This window comes from Drosophila sechellia, chromosome X (genome assembly GCF_004382195.2).
Source record: "Drosophila sechellia strain sech25 chromosome X, ASM438219v1, whole genome shotgun sequence".
NCBI lineage: Eukaryota > Metazoa > Arthropoda > Insecta > Diptera > Drosophilidae > Drosophila > Drosophila sechellia.
Window position 1 is genome coordinate 19,193,823 of NC_045954.1, and position 21,344 is coordinate 19,215,166.

The window sequence follows — 21,344 nt, forward strand, 5'->3', positions numbered from 1 at the left end:
TCTTCGAATCAAATCAAATGACACACACACATAGCAAACGAGTTCGTTTAACTTATTTATAGCTTTCGCATAGGGAACTCCTTAAATTAGTCACATTAAGTTAAAAAAAAAACATATAAATTAAAGTTTAGTGCTCAAATTGTTCCTGTGGGCAAGGAGGGGGCTTCCCAGCGGGTGCATCGACATGATGACCTGCACCAACTATTTCCCACTTGTGGTCAACTTGTAGCTCAAACACAAGCCGGAGTAGCAGGCTGGCCAGTAGATATCCCTGCTGCCGAGTGAAGAGCACGGGGTTCCTGCTCCAGGAACTGTCTAATCGACAGCTAGCCGGGATCCACTTGAGACACCCCCTCCTCCTGGGATCCTCCGTCCGGGAATCCTCACTCCTGCTTCACTTGGAAGGCCTTCGCCTTGGGCATGGCCACCGGCAGCGAGCGGTCCACGTAGGCGAAGTTATCCACCACGCTGGAGGACAGGACGCCACCCATCACGAGCAGGGCTCCGGCGATGCCAATTTTCGACCACATGCTGCTTGCTCTCGGGAAATCGGGACGAGTGACGATACTGGACACTGGACACGTGGTACTGGACACTACTCCGGATGCGGACTGGAATGCGGCGAGCTGATGCGAAGCGAACGCGAGTAGACCTTTTTGCACAATGCGCGGGACGCACGCCCTGCATGGGGCCTTATATACACAATCGCAAACGCACTCCCAGAGTGGGAGCCGCAACTAGAGCCGGCAGAACCAGAACCCGCGGGAAGCTTTGCCCATGGGATGTCCGATGTGCCGGCGGTCACGTCGGCCAGTCGCCTCCGGGCTCCACGGGCCAGCGGAAAAGCTCCCAGAAAATACCGCTCGTCGATGCACTTCCTTCGCCGCCGCCACTCGCCGCGATTATCGACTCATTAGATAAGCGCGATTCGCACTTCGATGGCGAAAAGCTCTAGCATGTGTGCACCTATTCGCACACTGCGAGAAAATCCGGCTGAATTCGGTGCGCGCACTTCCTAGTATTTTGAAATCACCTGCAATGGAGTCATTTCCCAGAATTTACAAATCAAAATATGCATCAAGCATACTTTTAGGCACCATACATGATTAGAAAATACTAGAGATTTTATTGTCACTAACTAGTGATAAATAAATATTATGGGTTTTCGAATAATAACCATATTGTGGAGCAACTTTGCGAATGATTTCAAAAACTAGTGGTTTTTATTTATGAAGCCATATCCCTAATATTCCCTTTTTCCAACCTTGAGTTTTTATATTAAGATTATATAAGATACCATTATATAGTTAGAAAAATGACGCAGCTTTGTAATGAAATAATGTAATTAGTAAGTTCTTAAATGATTTACTATAAAGAGCCAGCGAAACGTTTTCTATTTCCAGCCCGATATACGGAAGTCCCAAAAAGCAGCCGATTTTTTCCGCAGTGCATAAGTAATAAAATCATGTCTGCGCCAATCTGATATTTTAATATTTTGCAATGTTTTGTTTGTTTATTCGCGGACCGTGTTTATTAGCAGTGTTTATCAAGAACGCCTAATCTTGGAACGGGGTGCGTCACTATCTAAGCAATTTGCGTCTAAACACGAATACATTTGTGGGCAAACATTTGCCCGCCGATTTCCCTTTCATGTTTGGTTTAAAAATTACAAACTGGCCCCATAGATTTTGTTTATCTTTATTTTTTGCAACTTGCAATACCTTAAACTGTAAGGTAAAGCTGTATCAATGTGGAATGTTATCTCCACCGACTGGCAGCAAAATCAAGAAATAAACAAACTTAAGCATTTGTGATTAACTGCGAAAATTCTACTCCGGCGACTTACAATCTTTTTTTTTACGAGTAGACTTTCCTCAATAAAATGGCCAAAATGTGCCACCAATTTGCACTACTGTGTAATTTGTAATTTTGAGTTGCAAAACGATTTCGTCATTAGGCAAAATGTTCACTGAAGATTATGATGAGTCTTTAATGTTCAGAATGTCGGAATGTTTACGTCAGAACTGCACGACTAATTCGATAACTAATCGTACATACAAATGTTTGAATTTAAATATATTCAATGACTAAATAAGAAAGTATTCATTTTCTTTGGTACCGAAGTTATTGTTATTTACCATTTTTATTTGGATGTTTAAATTGAACTTGTGGTACTGTAATTTAATATGTTGTTATCCACGTTTATATTTAACAATTTAATGTTAAAATATCTTTATAACATCAAGGTTGCACTAAAGGAAAATACGAGTAACTTAATTGGCACATAGCAAATATAGCTAGATCTATCTATCTATTTATCTATCTATCTATCTATCTACCTATCTATCTATCTATCTATCTATCTATCTATGTATCTATCTATCTATCTATCTATCTGTCTGTCATCAATCTACCTATCTATCTACCTATCTATCTATCTATCTATGTATCTATCTATCTATCTATCTATCTATCTATCTATCTATCTATCTATCTATCTATCTATCTATCTATCTATCTATCTACCTATCTATCTATCTATCTATCTATCTATCTATCTATCTATCTATCTATCTATCTATCTATCTATCTATCTATCTATCTGTCATCTATCTATCTGTCTATCTATCTATCTATCTATCCATACATATACATATATACCTCGATTTCTTAATGTGCGTAACACAGCTGCATTCTGGGCATAATCTGGCCAAAAACATACACAATCAGTACATCGATATTGGCTTAACTGCGTAGATAATTGAGTTGATAACGTGATAACCCGAGCACAGCGATTTAAAATAATTCTTATGATTGAACGTAATCATTTTTCGCGAGCTTTTCCCGCCCTCGAATTTGGCCATCTTCAAACTAAATGTCTGCAATATTTTTGCCAAGAGCATGGTGTGGGCTGGGAGTCTGCCACGCTTTTAATCGCTGCAACAACAACTAATAAACTATGTTTAAATATAGCCCCGCAGATAACAACAACAAATTGCACTTTTCCGCACCTCCCCTCTCGCCATTTACGCGCAAAATGAATCGAAGCCCATAAAGCAGCGTAAACAAAGACACCCCCACAGATCGGGGATATATACATATATATATATGCACATAAATATATATGTACACTCGTACACTTATAAATTTATATGGTTGTGTTTATATAAGTACATATCTATATGGCTGGCTATAGCGAACGGCTGACATCGTCGCATGCAGATAAACAGACATTAATAATAGAAATATTTGGTCCTACACACTGGCGCACAACTGGGGGGCGGGCTGCGCGGACGGGGCGTGGCACAGCCAAACAGATTGCCAACATTAGTAATTCCAGCAGCTCTTTGAACCAACTACCTATGCACTGATCGAAATTGGGTATGATTACAAAATTTTAATTTGAGTACTGAATAAGGATACACATTTTTTTAAGGCAGACGTCTACGTAGTGACGAAGCGCGACTTCTACATTCAGACGATGAAATGAAAACCTATCGTGGTTGTCCTTTCAAAACGATATGTCAAACGCTATTTAAGCATAAAATGATAATGCCTTCGTCACTAGTATCTTTTATCGATTAGATATTTCTTTTTACTCGCCTGTAGTTTGCGCAGTGTTAGTAAACTATAATAATAGAGTGGTGCGGGGTTTGCACCAGTGTGGTGCACATGTGAATTGTGCCAGGATCTGTTGAATGGCACCCACCGTTGTCCTGGCAATGCCAACTATGCATCCAAAGGGGTCTTAGTTGTTAACAATGACGACAGAAATGAAATATTCTCAGGAAAATGAAGTAAACATCAGTCGAGCACTCGGCTTAACGCTGGCTTTAAAATGGTTTCCCTAGCTGGAAAAATTCAAACATTACATTTGCTTCTATTGCTGCTTGATGACAAAAATAGGACTTGATTATGAACATATATGTATAATTAGGTAATTCACTCTGTCCCTCTTTAAGTTTTATGGCACACAGTATGAGTGGATAAGATTGTATGATTACCTTCTTATTTTCGCAAGTGCTACGTTGAAATTTTATGGTTTGCGAAAACTTTCGCTGCATTATCTTGACTAATCCAATCTGTTTTGGGCTTACATATCAGCTAAAATATTGTTTGCGAGCTGAACTTACCGATTTAAGGCGTTTGCTTGAGCAGGAGCTATCAGTCGCTATGTAAAGCCTTTAAACACTGCTTAACACTGTGTGCCGGATCCAGATCCCTTAACCCATGTCTGCCCACCGAGTGATTGGCGACAAGTCTGCTGGCAGCAGCGAGCTCAATCGACTTCCGGTTGTGCCAATTTTTGGTCTAAGCCAAGACATTCGCGCTGCCTTGGCAAGACCGAGACCGAAACCACCGAGCCACCGAGCCACTGCACCACTGCACTACTGCACCACCCACCCGTCCGATGAGCCACCCACTCTGGCTGAGTATTTGCCTGGCGCGCTCAGTTTGTTCGCTTGCATTTCCTTCCGGCTGGCCCTCATATATGCCGACAGTCGGCGGAAAAGTCTAGGGAAAATGGAGGAAAACCATGGGTGCTGGGTGCTGGGAAAACCTCAAGTAAACAGGCAGCGGGCTAAACCATTGCCTAACCCAACAACATGCTATAGCCCGACCCTCCGCAGCCACTCATCCAACACCATTTTCTTTTCCACAAATTGAATTCTCGCGCGCGCATTTTCATTTGCCACACTCGTCTGTGTGTTTGTTTGTTAATTTTCGCACAGGAAAATTGCATCAGCTGAGGGGTTTCCACAGCACTGGTTTTTTCTACAGTTTCGCCTCGTTTATCTTTTTTTTTTTGTAGCCAGCCGCAACAGGAGAAATGCGCGGCCACTTTCCGCATGTGGGGGCGCAGGTGGTAAAAATCAGGGGGTCGTGGCAGTGGAAATCGCTGGGAAATCCAGCAGATCGATAGATAATCAACTAATGATTGCGTGCAGAAAGCTCCCAGCTCCCCCATTCCTTTTTAGTTAATAATACAGCATTTATTGACAGAGCACAAGCTCTTAAATGTGATAAAAGGACAGTAGTGCAGATGGAATTGTTTTTATTCAAACAAAGGTTTCCGTTTAATGTGTTCATAAGTATTGTGGGTTACTTTTGAGCTGTAGTGCATTTCGTTATCTGTGGCAAAGATAAGCAAGAGATCAATGACTTTCGCATTGAGTACGGTCGTTGAATGATTATTCCCGACTCGTGTCCGACTGTCATTATGATGCCGATAATCTCAGTTGTAATGTAGAAAGCCCGACAGGCGGAGGAAAAGCGCTGGAAAATCGGGGCACTTTCGCTGGGTGTGTTGAATTTTAATTTATGGGCAAATTTTGCGTGTCTAATGCACTGCAACCTGCTGCACTTTGTCGTTGTGTGTGTGCACAATTAAATTTTCAATGTAATTTCACGCGCAAATGCCTTCAATTGCCGGGCGGATGATGTTGCTCCCCTCCTGGCACCCATCCCCATCTGGGGTCCTAATATACTGCTCCTGTTCGGTGGCCTCGCCACTCAGATCTGCATTGGGATACAGAGGAGGTCATTATGAGAGCCACCCACAATTCACTATAGTGATTATGTGGTCAGAAAGGATGAAAATTGGCTAGCTTAATTAAATTAACAAAAGAGTTAAGCCAAATGCAAAAGGGCATTGGTGTAAGAAGACAGGATCGACAGTAAACTATCCTCATGTCCTTGGCAAATATAAGATATATCTCAGATTAGCATAATATTTCAGATCATTTAAACCACTTCTATATATATTTGTTTTTTATTAAATACTAAATCAACTAAAGCAATCAAAGGAAGTGCTTTTTAAGATATTCGTTGATTCGATTAAGGTTCATGATTAATTAAGATTCAATGCTATCATTGCGAAGGGCATAGTGAAACCTACGAAGCTACATAACCATCATAATCGCGTTGACACTACAGGCGAACGCCTGACAGTGAGAGTGATAGAGAGAGACGGCGACAGTGGGCGAAAGAGACGGCAGACAGCGTAACGCATCGGGGGCAAACACACTCCTATGGCCACCCAGCCACCCCCCCACATTCTCTTTTTTTTTCTGTCGACGGTGCCGCGAGTCGCGCGATTAGCGATTGCTTATCAATTAACACACTTGGCCAGCTATCAAAGTGGATGCCTCAAAGGCCTCGTCGATAAGGCGAAATAAGTCGACCGAACTTTGCCAAGCGGCTTAAGGCGTCCGCAGCCCATTGGAAATTGGGTGCAAGGCATATGGGGTGTCGCCTTCGCAGCGCAGTAATCATGGCTTAATGGCTGGCTATAATGATGCGGATACAGATACAGAGATACAGATACATTTACAGATACCTGTGCGCGTTCGGAGCCACTTGGGCGGAATAAGCCCAAGGTAAAGTGAAGAGGGGCCGACAATTGTTACGCTAGGCTGCCTTGTGATTGGGTTGCGAACTGAAATAATTATAATTGAAACACAAACAATCAGTGGGGATCAAACGGTGCTAGTGCTCTGATTACCTGGAATGGGATGGGATCTGGGGTCTTAAAGTCAACTTGTAAGGTTGCTCCAACTATGCAGTGGTATTTCCCTATGCATTTATGATGCAGCATACTTCTGGGCATGTAAAGGATCAGAAGGATCTAATAATTCCATTGCATGGAATGAAATTCCTCTCCTCAAGTGTCTAAAAGTATCCAGTGGTTGGTACTCCCGATGGATATTATACGGTAGCATATATGGATATGAAAGTCAGCTCTTGAGGTGTCTAAATGTATGCAGCACATGTCATTTTCCGATTGAAAACATATTGCGGCATACTTTTGGGCAGCTGTAAAGATATCGCCCTGGAAATTTGTTATTATTTAAGCCGATTCTTGCTGGGCTTTCGCTGGCGTGAAATAAATACATTTCCGTCCGCTTTGGCGAAAACAAAAGGCAACGCCTGTGTATTATTTGGCAGCCACCCTACACCCTACGCCCATGGAACTCGAAACGCACACCACCCACCACCCACCGCCCACTGAAAGGGGGTGTGTGCTATGAACTGAGCGCGTTGTAATGTGCGTTAATAAATTTGATTTTAGATTCTCTCTCGAGCCATCAACTTTAAAGTGCCGCTCAGCCAGCCAGCCGGCCGAAAAACACCACCCATCGCCCCACCGCCCACCGTTCCATCGCCACTCCAGGATCTCGTTTTTATCAGTTTAATGGGCGGGTCGTAATGCAATTTGCCCACCATCCCCCTACTCCTACCCCCCCCTCGCGAAAACCACTGTCTCTGCTGCTGTGTAAAGCAATTTTGATAAATTTATGTGGAATACGCTTTCATGATAAGCTAATTAAATTCAATCGCTGTAACCAACTTGGCCAAAAACCGAAATGCCACTCCCCCCCCCCCCCCCCCCCCCCCCCCCACACAACCACCCTTCCCCCTTGGGCCACCCACCATTCCGCCTGATTTCGGTTTGGTTAAAGCTCAGCGATTGTTTCCATATCGTTGGTTAAACTAAAGTGGCAAAATTAGCGACAAACGAATGATTTTTGGCCAGACAAAAAAGCAAAAGGAAAACCACTTTGGAGAGATTTGCCGATTACCTTTCAACGTTATAATAATTATTATTGCATAAGGCAAACTAACTTAATTTTAAGCAATTATTCGTGGATTATCCGTATCAGTCGAACATTTCGCGTTTTTTCAACTAATTACGCTAAAACACAATCGTTGACCCGCCAATAAAATGGCGAATCAATTTGGTTTGATATTTCCATTAAATTAGTAAGCCCCTGTCAAAGCGAAGGCTTTGTGAGAATTAACTTATAAAAACTTAATATTCGAGTTGACCCCGATCATATAGTATGGATACCAGGTGAGTCTTATGATGATAATTTCCCTTATGCTCTGCGAACTCTGACGCTAATTGCACATTGCCGGGCCATCAAAAATGCATGTTTAAAATCAGTTTAAAGCACTTCCAATTAGCAATCGCGAACTAAGCCAACCCGGGAGTCCCTGTCACGATATGTAATGGAATGGAACATGATTTTCCAGATACTATCTGGCTGCCATGGTGGCGGCACTCTGGCCAGAGGGGGAAATCGGCTGACGATTTGGACAAATATTGTGTACATTTTGTGGAAAAACATGCGCCATTAACATAATTATAATTAGGCTCGACAAGCGAATTAAATTCAATTTTCATTATTTTTAATGAAGAATGCGCATGGAAAAAACGCGGAAAAGCGCCGTTGCTAGTGCAAAAAACACGACCACATCAACATATTTATCGCATTTGGCCGGCTCCGTGTCTTGTTGCATATGTTTGGGCGTTCATGCGTGAGCCCGATTTGCATATGGAGCGCCGAACACAAGGACAACGGCTATAAATCGAGCCTAATGGCAGTCGGGCAGGGGAATTGTGTTTTAAAAAAAGTGCTAAATATCTTAAATTGTACAATTAAAGCCAATGGATGCCACACTCGCATGCATCTCGTGTGATCTGAGATCATTTTTATTTCCTTTTTTGGCCACACAAACCAGTTGGCGACTTGGATGTCTGTCTTGCAACGCAAAGTGTCGCCGGTGGAAAATATGCCCATCATAGCAACAATATTTGCAGGCACTTCATCAGTAGCTGGAAATGTGATGCAATCAAGGCCAAATCAATCTAGTTGCGCACGCCCATGTGGTAATTTTTGAGCGCCGGGAAAATATTTGGGCTCATTACAGAATGTGATTCCGTCGTGTGGTGCGAAAAATCAAAAAGATAAATATGCCTAATGCTAACGAGCACAATGCCAGCGGAGTGCAGACGTCCCAAAGCGGCTAGAAAGTTGGCAAATGGGTTTTGGCCAAGTGTTCAGCGTCCGTTCCATGCGAGGCGCCATAAAAAACAAGCTCTCCGCGATGTTTGGCGCTTAATTAAGCAGATGTGCATACGCAACACTGGTGGCTGCTGGTGTTTTGATTCCGATTCGCCTTCTTTCACTTTGACCCTCCACACGCGGATTTGCATAATTCGCCCATCTAAAGTGTCTTGCCAATTTGGTGCACGAAAGTGAGTTCAGTGCGAAAACAAAGAGAATCGCGAATAGCGATTTGCAAATTGCGATAACCGGTAGTGGGACTAAATCAAAACACCTGTTGAGGTATTTTCCGCCCAGGGCGACCAGATTTTTGAAGACTGCTTTTGCAGCAGGGTTGTCAAGCCAACTTCTGCTTCATCTTTGTGCCTACGAATATATTGAATCTTAATCTTTAAAATTGTTTGTATTAAAATGATGTTCCAACCTATAAACCAACATATAATTAAAGATATATTGAAGTAAAGTCATCTTTACATACCAATATGTATCTTTAGAATTTCGTCTGTAGATAGCTTCGAAATATATTTGAGTACTGGTTTGATTTACATATTTACCATTGGCTTATTTCTTACCTACGATCTGGTGAACGTGAAGGTCTAAGGGCTACCCTCCTTGGGACATTCACATTATTAATTGCCTCTGGTGATTTAGAGTCTTGGAAAAATCGGTGCATTAGTGATACAGCTCTTGGGTCAGCGAATGTCACATTTGGAATGGGAATCGGAAGATGGGGGCGAGCATTTCTCTTCGCAGTGACCCACATTGGAGCCGTATAAATAGTAGCCGCAGGGCAGAGCATTGTCATCAGTTTCCGAGCTAAGCTCCCCAATCCCACTTCGATCATCGCCAAGTGCCAGTTAAACCCAAGTGGAACCGACAACAATATGAAGGTAGGTGCTTCTTGTGCCTCGGACTAGCGTGCAGCCTCTTGATTTTTGATCCGTCTCCAGGTTTTCATCTACCTGATTGTCTGCGTCAGCCTGGCCCAATCCGGATTCATCGGAGGTGGTGCTAGCGGTGGCTGGTCATCCGGAGGAGGTGGTGGCTGGTCATCCGGCGGAGGCGGCGCCCCCACCATCGTCAAGGTCATCAGCGAGGAGGCTGTTCATGGCGGCGGCGGATGGGCCGGCGGCTACTCTGGTGGCTATGCCCATGCTCCCGAGGAGGTGAAGATCGTCAAGGTGATCAGCGAGGCGGGCCACTCTCACGGTCATGATTATGGTCACGACCATGGTCACAGCCACGGCCACGGCTCGGAGGTTAAGATCATCAAGGTCATCCAGGAGGAGGGTCACAGCCACGGCCATGGCCACGGATACGAGTACTCCAGCGGAGGCCATGGACACGCCCACCACGCCGAGGATGTGAAGATCATCAAGCTGATCAGCTCCGGAATTGCCGATGGCGGCAGCCACGGTGGCTGGTCCTCCGGCGGCGGCTGGTCCTCCGGTGGCTCCGGATGGAACTAAGCAGTTCCTCGGAGATGCTCGGTCATCCCAACGGATCCCAGGCAACCCAGTGCGCCGATGTCAACTCTTTTGTTTCTGTTGTCGGAGTTGTGCGGCGATATTGGCCTTTTTCGATGCTCGAAGTAAGTTTAGGATAGTGCACGCGTTTTGTGTGTGCGCTTAGAAACCATTAATTTTTTTTGCTAATTGTTAAAGAAATACACAGAAAAAGAAAAAGAAGATGACCCGTGCTGACTGATTCTTTGTCCATCGATTGGGAAGTCCCAAGAGTTGATTACTCATGATCGGGGGTTTTTGAGAGCATCTTTGTTGGCCAGTTTCGCTTTCCACTTAACCCATTTTGCCACATTTGTGTTTTGTTTGCAATTACCTACTTTGAAATTACTTATAACCAGTTTGCCACATAATTTTTGAAGTAGCAACCCCAACAATAGATATGGCATATTATATCACAAAACGGTATGAAATTACCTTGCATTTCTCGCCGAGCACAATCCCCTCATCAGTGGTATCAGATTATATGACAAATTTTTGACAGCCCCATTGTTTATATGGATTTATCGATATCATATTTTTATGATTTCGAAAACTTTCCATAGGTGATTGGAAAATAATTTCGGTACCGCCGGCTCACAGTGGGTTAAGCTCAAGGTCAAATCGTGGCAAGCTTCAGAATCGCAGAGGGAATGATGAATCCATTATCGTCTAGTAATTATGTCCATTCTGGCCATGCTGTGAGATACAAGTAATTCCCCACCGAAATAAATAATTGCGGATGCGTCTGGGGTTTGTTTTGAATTTCCATCGTTAAATTTGTTGTACGAGTATTTGATGGTGCCGTAACCAGTTTTCTATGGGCCGAAAACGGACTTAAGTCTTTCGGTTCTTCGTATTTTGTTTATATTCACAAGTTCGTGAGCTCCGATTTTTTGTGGGCATATTTTATGCCTTAATTAATGGATACTCAGGTGGGGATGGTGACTAATTAAGATTGTATACATTTAATCCCATGCATAATTATGATTCGACTTGCATTCGATTTCCCAGCTAGATAGATAGATATATTCCAAATGTCAAATATAATTGAGTTTAATGGCCATCGAGTGGGTTACATAATGTTATTTCTAAGCTCCACGAGCTCCGTTACATGGTGTCATCAGGTTTTCTATTAAATGTGCCATAAATACGCGTAAAAATAAACACTTATTGCGCATAAAACACATCCGACCCCGTTAAATAATCACTAATTGTTATTGGCAATAACTCAGGCGTGGCCATAAATCATAATAAAATACGGATAGTGAAATGTTCATCAAAAATAAATGTCTTCCGACTGTGCTAACTGAAATGCATTATCGGTAATTGTTTTCTGCAAAGCCACATTAAATGTTTTAAACAAAAAGCCTTGGCCATCCAACGTGATTTCCGCTATGCTCCAGCTTTAATAAAAGGTTAATAATAGGCTAAATCACCACTTAGTTTCAACAATAAGAATATCTTTAAGTGCTGCGAGTGCTGTCCCCTTGGAAAAATATTCCTTACATTGGTTTTCCATGATAATCCGATCATCGTGCCGCCGTTGGCCATTCAGTCATTCCAGCCGAACATGAAATCACCGACAATCAGCGGGAAATGTATGGCTCATCTATCAGATCGAGAAGTGAAGGTTGGCTTTAGCTTTAACTTCCAGCCTTTGCTGCAACCGAATCGAGTTGGTGGAGCGGCAATTAATAGCATTCTGCTTGACCCATCGCCACTGCGGGCCAAAAGTTAATGGAGCTCCGATCGCGTTGGCCGGATTAATCAAGATCGAAATTGTTTTGGGTACAGAGATGGCAAAGTTACTCAACATAAATGTGGCTTCAAAAACACAGATTGATTTGTTCATTTAGGTTACAAGAACTGGAAAACAACACGAAAATTGATTAAAAGTCGTACGAATCTGGCTATAATAATACACAGATACTCCAGCCATTTGTGATCCAATAATATCTGGAAACTGAGTTCCAGGTACTCATTACAGCTAAAACTAAAGAAAGTATCTTATGGTACAATTTTTGCATCGAATTCGGAATAATATTGCAACATAGCATAATCAAGCGTGATCATTTCTATTAAAGTAAAGTACCTGGTTATTAAAATGCCCAGGTACACCGACCATTTGATACCCACCACTAGATGGTGGTGCGATCGCTACCTTTTTATTGGATCATGCTGCCGGCAGCTATTTTTTATTATTTTTGCAACTTTGTGTCGATTTGGATGAATTGCATAACGAGCTGAAAATGCGCCATCAAACGGTTTTGGCCCGGCAAGTGCAGTGCCTCCGTCTTCGCCAAGGGTTTTCTCCATCCGACCTGGCGATGCAAGTTAGCCCACTTGACAGCTCCGGCTGCCTGGATTGCAAAATGGTACAGTCCGCGACATAAATTAGCCCGCAGCGTTGGGCTTGTAACGTGCTGCTGCTTGGAGCCTACCTTAGAGCTCAGAGCCGCAGGTGGAGATCGGATGCTGTGGTATGGGATGGCGTCGTGGAGGTTATGGGGATGGGGTGGGGTCAGGGCCGTTGCCCTCATGCAGACAACTGGACAACGCTGGTGATGGTAATGGTAATGGTCATGGTAATGATGATGCCGCAACTCAAAACGGACCATCGCGTGGACCGGCAATTAGTGTGTCAAACACGAGCAGACTCCACACAGTGACATTATGTCCCCGTATTGTGGGGAAATCACTCAAATGCATATATGGAAAATTGCAATTTATTAATTATTATACCTTATTTCCCTTTAGTGTACGATGTGGAAAATTAAAAACAATAGGAAACAAATATAACATAGTTATATAAGCTCAGATACATACATTACCATATTTCCCTCAACTAAACCTAAAAACAATAAAACATGATCGCGAGAATTAAAGTAGTTAATAGTACCATATAAAGTTGTAAATATACTAAGTGCGCACTAAAAAGCATATAAGTAGGTATTATTCTTTTAAAATGTATGTTAAAGTATTTACCTCCTTGGCTTTTCGATTAAAGTGAGTACTATTCTTTAATTGGAGTTGTTTCATTGCGCTGAATACATCTTATGTATTTCTTGCTCCGCCAAGAGATGGGTAATTAGAGAGAAACGATGCCTTGCTGGCTGTTTTGGACGCGACTCGACCCACTGTGCGCCGCAGCAGTTGGGGCAGGGCAGGGTTAAGTGAGCCAAGCTGCTTACCGAGCATCCGAGTCGCTGGCCATAAAAGCGGCGGCCAAAACGCTGCAGACCACAGTCGAAGATCGCCCTTCCAGTCCGACACAGTCGCAGTTCTTCCGAAGCAATCAATCTCTCAAACACGCCAACATGAAGGTGCGCCAATCGCGGATTAACACTTTCACAGAAAGTGAAACCCATTCTTCGCATCTTTTTTTTTTATGTGTACCCTTTTGTGAGTTCAACTAACGCGTTTCCTGCCAATCTTTTGCAGGTTTTCGTCTGCTTGCTGGCGGTGTGCAGTATGGCCCATGCGGGCTTCCTGGGCGGCGGCGGTGGAGGCAGTGCCCTCAGCTCCGGCTGGTCCTCCGGCGGAGGAGGAGGTGGATATAGTGGCGGATACAGCGGTGGCCACGGAGGAGGTGGTGGCTACAGCGGCGGCGGCGGTGGCTACGGCGGCTACGGAGGCGGCAGCACGGTTAAGATCATCAAAGTGATCACCGATTCCGGAGCTGGCGGTGGCTACGGAGGTGGCCATGGAGGTGGCTACGGAGGTGGCTATGGAGGTGGCTACGGAGGCGGCTCCTCCGGTGGTTACAGTGGCGGCCACGGAGGCGGTTGGTCGTCCGGCGGTGGATACAGCGGCGGCGGTGGATACGGCGGTGGTGGCTACGGAAGCGGTGGCAACGTTAAGATCATCAAGGTCATCTCCGACTCCGGATCGAGCGGCGGCTATGGCGGCGGCTACGGCGGTGGCCATGGCGGTGGATACTCCTCCGGCGGTGCCTCTAGCTACTCCTCCGGTGGTTGGGCTCCTCAGGGCGGTTGGGCCCAGAGCAGTTGGTAAATGCCCTCCGTTGGTCAACGGATACTAATTGTTACTGTTTCTCACTGACCTTAATTGTAAATACTTCCCAACATTAACCAATAAAACAGTGCGGTATAGAAGAGCCATTCCACTATAAAAACAGAAACCAAAGTTTTTTCTTTTAATACATACATTTTTTTTTATTACCAACAGCTTCAGCGTAAATATAAGTATCGTCATTTGAACAGATATAGAGATTCTTGATAAAATCTACTTTGTAATTACAAGAAAAGTTGTTTTTTTAAGATTGTGAGAGCTGCTGCTGCATGGCTTATAATCAACTAATAATCGCAACAATCTAACTGCAGCTTTATAATTGTTCTGATTTAATACCTTCAAGCTTAACAAATGCAAAATCAGTAAAGTAGTAGACATAATTTAAAAGTTCTATTAGCTAATGAATTTGTTGATTTATGATACTCAAGAGCGGCCTCGATTATAATCAGATTCAGCTACTTTCAGCTGAATTATTATATATATTTTCTTACAACTTAAGAAATAGAAAATTGTTTAAACTTCAAACTTAAAAGCAGGTCCGCTTGTGCAACAATCAGTCGGGTAGCAAGTGAAGTGGTTACACTAAAAATTTGCAAAATGTCTCCCATACGTATCCCCTGTCCGGAGTTAGGAGGACAACCCCAAGGACATCAGTCCCGCGCCAGGAGCCGTCGAATGTCCTCCTGCTTGGCGGCCCCCGCGTAGCTCTGCCCCTCGGGCGTGCGCTCCGTGCGACTGGCTCCCATCTGGAGCAGGAACTCGACGCAGCGCGTATGCCCCTCACATATGGCCGCCAGGAGCGGTGTGATGCCGTACTTGTCCTTCCTGTCCACCTCCGCGCCGATCCGCACAAAGAACTTTAGCAGCTTCAGCTGGCCGAAGTCGGCGGCGTAGGCCGAGGGGAACCAGACGCCCATCTGATCGTTCACATTAAGCGATCCGGCTAGGAATATGCGCTCCACCTCGTCGTACACGCCGTTCTTGATCATCCAGATTATGCTCTCGATGTTGTGTCCATCGCCCATCGTGATCTGTTTGACTCTGTATTTATCCGTATTTAAAGCAAGACATAAAATCTGATGATTCGAATAGATCTACAGTACGTATACTTAGCTCTAAAGTTGATGTCCTGGGTTACTTCGATGTTTGTGTTCCTAAAAATGTGGCTTATTGTCAAAGCTGCTTTCGGCAAGCAATCAGAGGCATTAACAGTTTGCCGTTTGTAGGCGCTTTTAAAACTATAACAACATATTCGCATTGAATATGTCAAAGTTTTCTATGACCTCGCCGTCGTCATAAAATTGTCCCCCATTTTATTTATCGATGGTAACCCACAGAATTTGACAGTTGTCAGGTGCTGCCGTTGTTGGCAATGTTTTATATTTGTGTTTTTTCATTCGGGCTTTGGTTTTTTGTGTTGTGTTAACCCTTCGTTAACCCCATACGCATGTCGGGCCATCTGTCCCCGTCCTCCAGCCAGTGTTCATGGTACACATAGCCCGCCTCCGCCCACCAAATGGTGGGGCTTCCTACGCGCCAGACGCAATTTGTATGCAAATTTCCATGAGAATCTCAACACATGCAATAACAGCAACAACACAAAGGACACACGAGCAGCAGCAGCAGCAGTGGCAACAAAAAATTGACTGAGCGTGAATGCAGAGCGGGGGGTTTTGGCAACCAATTGGTTACAAATACATAATAAGAAACGGACAGATATAAAATGGCAGAGAATGGGCTATGGAGCTGGGTATGGGTATGGGGATGGGCAAAGATTGCCATTCCGAAAGTGAAACGTTCAAAAGTGTCCAACAAGTTGAAATCTTAAGGAGCGCACTTTAACAGCAACCGAGTTTAGGTAGTTGAAGTTTGAAATACCAGCGGTTCCTAGAAATGGAATATAGCAAAATCAACGGAGTGCACCCAGCACGTAAATGCTTTGAGAAGTGCGTAGAAGGGCGCATATTAACTGGAGGTTAAAGAAGAAATAGTTTACGTTTAAGATACAATAAACGGATATTACTAAAATTAGTGGATTGTATCTATAAAGCGAAAAATGCGAAAAAAATTAGAGGCGCGATTTAATCGAAGGTTAGCCAATGGCAGAAGATGTAGTTTAAGTTTAAAATTTTTATCAGTGGTTTTTACAAAAGGACTTTACCAAATTAAAGGTAAAGTATCTATAAGGTGAAAACGTTGAGAAGCGCGTAGAAGGGCGCATTTTAACCGGAGGTTAGCCGAAACAACTACTTAAAGTGGGGCGTGGCAGCCACACACACTCTAAGGCTCAGTGTAATAATACTCAAGTAGCGGGTGCCGGAAATAAAAATAAAAATAAAATTAACTTCAATTGTTCTGCTGCTCGCACTTATATAGTGCGGTATGCGAAAACAGAACTCGGAATGGAATGGGGTTTTCTGGATGGGAAATCGTGGTGACGGTTAGGGGTGCGGGGGGTTTACCGAAGGCACTTTCTATGCAAATTTTTATGTGTTAAATGCATTTTGTTGGATTTAACATTCTCGCTGATTTTTTGGTTTACATTTTTGCATATAAATGAGGGCAAACTTTGCTTCGCCCGCGCTAGAGAAAGCCCAGAAAAGGGGCGCGGCCCACACACACAGTCACACAAATTAGAGGATTAAGTAGCTTGAGTCCTGCTGCTGTTCCTCCTTTCTCTGCTCCCCCTTTCCCATCCACTTTCTCCTTTCTCCTTGGCCCTTTTGTCTCAGAAGAAGCAGAAGCAGAAGCAGAAGCAACAGCAGCGGCGAGACAATTACGCTAATTCGCCTGAAATTGTTTTGCATTTTCCAACATCGCCCACCCACCAACCACCACCACCCACTTTCCTGGCAATGACAATGACTGCACCACCCGTCGCATATGTGTGAATGTGTGTGTGGCTGTGTGTGTGTGTGTCGGTGAAAAGCAGAATCTTTTCATCGCTTGTTTAAACAGTTAAATTTGATTGCGCTGTAAATAAGAAAGAGAAGTAGAGAAAGTCGGCAAAGCGAAGGAAACTATGGTGGAAAACCCTTATTATATCCGCACCGAAGGAAGTTTACTTAATTGTGCAACAATTTCCCCTTTCTCACCCACCAGCCATAAGTCTAATTAAAAGATACGAATAAACATCAAAGAACTATGAACTATGGATTGACAAATAGGCTCTTACATAATACGAAATTCAGATTTTAAGTCACACTAATTGGTTCTGCAATTGCTAAATACATTGCTAATATAATTGCTAAGTACATTAGTACTCCACTTTCCAATGAAAATTCAAGGAAAATTCAAATTGTTTAAAATTATATACTCCACTTTTCAATGAAAATTCAAGAGAACTAAAGTGAATACTAAGCTTACCTGTTTAAGTGAACTTGTTCTTGTAAATATTCCACTGCCACTTCATCAGTGAGCATTTTTGTGCAAACTATTAAAGCATCTGGGAAAAGAAAAGCAGATAAATAAAAGCTGAAATGAATAAAAATAAAATAGGTAAAACAATTCACTCGGATAGAACAAATTTCGCAGAAGTTGTGCACATTTACCGCCAACATAACGTTGGTTTTGGCCTTTTCCCCACTTTTGACTTTTCCCATAAATAAACATCACAATTATCATAGGTAAACAACAAAATAAATACGAGGAAAACACGGGAAAACGCGAAAAAGAAGAGCGCCAATTCAATTTCCATAGCTTTTCGCGGTCCAACTGTTTACATTTTGGCGAGGGCTTGCGAGGGGCGGCCGAGGAGTTGGCCAAGTCGCCAACTTTAAGTTTAATTGTTGCTGCTCTCGCAGTTGATTGCATAAAATTCATAATGATAATAATAATAGTGCGCTCTTCACTAATTGCACCAGCAACAACGGCACACAAACACTCGAATTGTTCACTTGAGGAGGGCGGAGCACTTAAGTCAAAGTGAGAGAAACTTTTCAGCGCCATTCGAATGGGCCGGCAGATAGGAAAACTCGAAGGACGCAGGACGCAGGACGAGGCGGCTGGCAGGGATATGCCCATTCACTCATTCATTCATTCGCCCATTCAACCATTTTGCCGCTTCCATTCAGGCAAAATTGTTCCACAAAGATACGAGTAACGAGTGGCGGCGGCCGGGGAGTGAGTTTGATAGAACGCGGGCTAGGATATCCTAGTTGGATGGATATGCACTGCAAACAATTGGAGCTAGGTGTGCGCTATTGCAAGCTGCTTCAGATCTCACAAAAATATTCATATTTTGTGTTCGAAAAGAGATAACAAATATACATGCTGTATGCTGGCAAGAATGGCAATTTAAACCAGTCCGTAGAGGCATTCATTCAATTAGATTTACACCTATGACACACAATTGAGTTTTTCTCGCAGTGTGCAGCTTTTCGCCGAGCAGCAATAAGACACACACACAGAGAAAAGGGGACACAAACAGAGCGCCCAAAACACTCCAGCCCATTCACATCTCGAGTGCACTTCATTGCTGTCGCATCTACCCAATCCTCGTCCTCACCCTCGTCCTCGGCCTCGAATCCTTGGATCCCTGCATCCTCCATCGCCCACTTACAGCGAGTCCTTGTTTTGAAGTCCTGGCTGAGCGTTAAGAACGTCGAATGCCGCGGGCGCTGCTTAACTTTAACTTGAACTCTAAAATAACAACCTTCCGTTGTTTTTGGCTTGTTCAGTTTTCGTATAATTTCCTTGCAGGTATTTTCATTGCCCCACCCAACGCCCCTTGCCCCTTGCCCATCGCCCATCGCCGTGCCATGACAGCTGAGAAAGGACAATGGCAGGGACATTGACAGCGGTACGGGAACGGGACTCGCTGAATGCCTGGCGGGCATTCAACCAGCTGCCAGTGAATAAATGAGTGAATGACTCACTGATTGAGCGAATGAATAGGCGAGCAGCATCAGTTATTCGCAAATGAAGCTCAAGCGGCAAATGAATAAGTGAGTGAATGGAGTTAAGGACCAAGTGTTTATTCAGATTGTGTGCATTAAATGGTAAACTGGCTATTGCTACGATATGATACGAACATTATTGGTAAGTGATCATATTCATAGAATGCATTGTATATATAATTGCTGTCAAAACACTCAGTAATAATTCGATTCCTTTAGAGAAATCGATTCACTTGAATGTCATTAGCCACAGTATTCACTCAAAGGATACGCAATTTGACACAGTTCCTGCACACTTCTCTGAGTGGGTGTATTCAAAGACTCGCATGCAAGTGCGAAAATCGCATCTGCAAAGTAAATCAAATCAGATTACGAGCGTCGGGGTGCGGAAAAGTGCGGATTGTAGGCGTGAGTAGGGGTGGGGTGGTCTTGTGATCAAATCAGGACACTCGATTACTCATTCACTGCGCTCATTACACTTGATGAGTGTTTGGCATTCATTTGCAAGCAGCGCTGTTTATCCTTATGCAACTTGCCAGTTCGGCTTGGGGGAGTGCCCCTTCTGACCAACTTGTTACATGCTACTCAGGACCTGGCCCCGCCCAAATTCACCTCTACCAACTGGCCGTCCCTGCCCGCAATGCACAGCTCGATTCCAACGAATCGAGGGGAACTGCGAGTGCTTTTCCCCAATTTCCCTGCAGCACCACCGCCCACCTGTGCCCACACCACCAACCACCCACCTCCTACTGGAAGCGCCCTCTCCAGCACTCCTTCCATTACAACCATCCGGTCCCAAGGGCATTATCAGAGACGGTGTTCGTTGTAAATGCTGGGAATCTTCATGGCGTTCTCGTCCAGCTGCTGGGTTGTCATAATGGCCTGTGCCACGCCTCCCAAGCACTCGCCCTGGTCGGTCCATAATAAAAATAACAACTTAACTAAGTAGAGGATGCTGTGTAAGAGAGTGTACTGGGGGAAATGAAGCGTGAATAATATTAATATATATTAAATATACACGATCAATAAGTCTTGTTTATTATGTTCAAGAAATATTGTGGCAAGGAGTAGATCATCTTCTTTATTTCGATATTATTTAAGCAATGCAGAAGGATCCCAATTGATCCATAATTTGTATAACCATTATAAATTATAAATGCATTGATGCTGACATATTTGTTCTCTCTGTATTATTCTTCTCCACCTCCCTGCTCCATCCAAATACTCGTTGCCTTGACAATCAGTTTAGTGGGTGGCATTCGAAGCTGCATCATCAGGCAGTTCTTGTCAAACTGTAAGCCGCTTTTGTGCATCAGCAGTGGCAGCAATAATAATAACACCAACAACAACAACAGCAACAAATATAGTGGTTTAACAAACAAGATGAACGGCAGCAACAACAACAACAGGTGCAAAGGGAAACCCGTTAAGCTGCGCAGTCAGCGGTTGTCGGTTGTCATTGTTTCGGTTGCGTTTTAAAGTTTCCTTTTATCTAAGATGAATAATCTAGCAGCCACCTACTCAGCCCACTTCCACCACCCACTTAGCCACCGCCCGTACTCATCAAGAGCGGGTGGTGGTGGGTTAAGAGAAGGCGTGTGGGGGGAGGGAGGTGGTCTGATCCACCACAACCGCAACCGTCGCACCTTAACATTTTTATTGTGGCTTCTGGATACCCTCGCTGCCCACCCAGCACAGGTCAATGTGGTCAACTCGACTTGTTGTGCGCTGAAAGTGAGTGAGGATAACATCCTGGTCTGAACATAAAAAGTGATTTCTTGACTCCTTTCCAACACTAACTGCAAGCTATAAGGTATGATTGATAGCATAAAGAATATTTAAATAGAATAGTAAAATCATTATGTTAAATACTAATACACATACATACATATGTATATTGTTACTTTCTTTAAGTCACCTTAATAGCGGAGTTTGTGTTTTTGGCACCATCGTGATTATATAGATCTCATTCCAACTATAAATCGAAAACTAAATATATAGATAAAGAAGCATGCATTTTAATTTAATTATAGCATACTTGAAGACACCTTTATGAG

General features: G+C 43.6%; 4 protein-coding genes across 4 annotated transcripts; 2 read left to right on the forward strand and 2 right to left on the reverse strand.

The window, feature by feature from the left end:
- Positions 1-31: 31 nt before the first annotated feature.
- On the reverse strand, positions 32-1,048 carry LOC6614939. The gene is made up of 2 exons (XM_032725135.1): positions 1,034-1,048; positions 32-737 (listed from the first exon to the last, which is right to left on the reverse strand). The coding sequence occupies exons 1-2, from the start codon at positions 1,046-1,048 to the stop codon at positions 384-386; spliced, it is 369 nt and encodes a 122-aa protein (XP_032581026.1). The 3' UTR covers positions 32-383.
- An 8,612-nt stretch (positions 1,049-9,660) lies between these two features.
- Positions 9,661-10,540, forward strand: LOC6614940 (glycine-rich protein DOT1). Its single transcript, XM_002039321.2, has 2 exons — positions 9,661-9,742; positions 9,803-10,540. The coding sequence occupies exons 1-2, from the start codon at positions 9,737-9,739 to the stop codon at positions 10,319-10,321; spliced, it is 525 nt and encodes a 174-aa protein (XP_002039357.1). The 5' UTR covers positions 9,661-9,736; the 3' UTR covers positions 10,322-10,540.
- A 3,041-nt stretch (positions 10,541-13,581) lies between these two features.
- Positions 13,582-14,498, forward strand: LOC6614941 (acanthoscurrin-2). The gene is made up of 2 exons (XM_002039322.2): positions 13,582-13,680; positions 13,799-14,498. Exons 1-2 carry the CDS (start codon positions 13,675-13,677, stop codon positions 14,369-14,371), a joined length of 579 nt encoding a protein of 192 aa, XP_002039358.1. The 5' UTR covers positions 13,582-13,674; the 3' UTR covers positions 14,372-14,498.
- Positions 14,499-14,788: 290 nt separating this feature from the next.
- On the reverse strand, positions 14,789-15,504 carry LOC6614942 (myotrophin). The gene has a single exon (XM_002039323.2). The coding sequence runs from the start codon at positions 15,412-15,414 to the stop codon at positions 15,040-15,042; it is 375 nt and encodes a 124-aa protein (XP_002039359.1). The 5' UTR covers positions 15,415-15,504; the 3' UTR covers positions 14,789-15,039.
- Between the last annotated feature and the right edge of the window lie 5,840 nt (positions 15,505-21,344).

What these genes read in the sequence shown, in the direction of transcription:
- LOC6614942 (XM_002039323.2), bottom strand. Translation starts at nt 15,414, where the DNA reads ATGGGCGATGGACACAACATCGAGAGCATAATCTGGATGATCAAGAAC.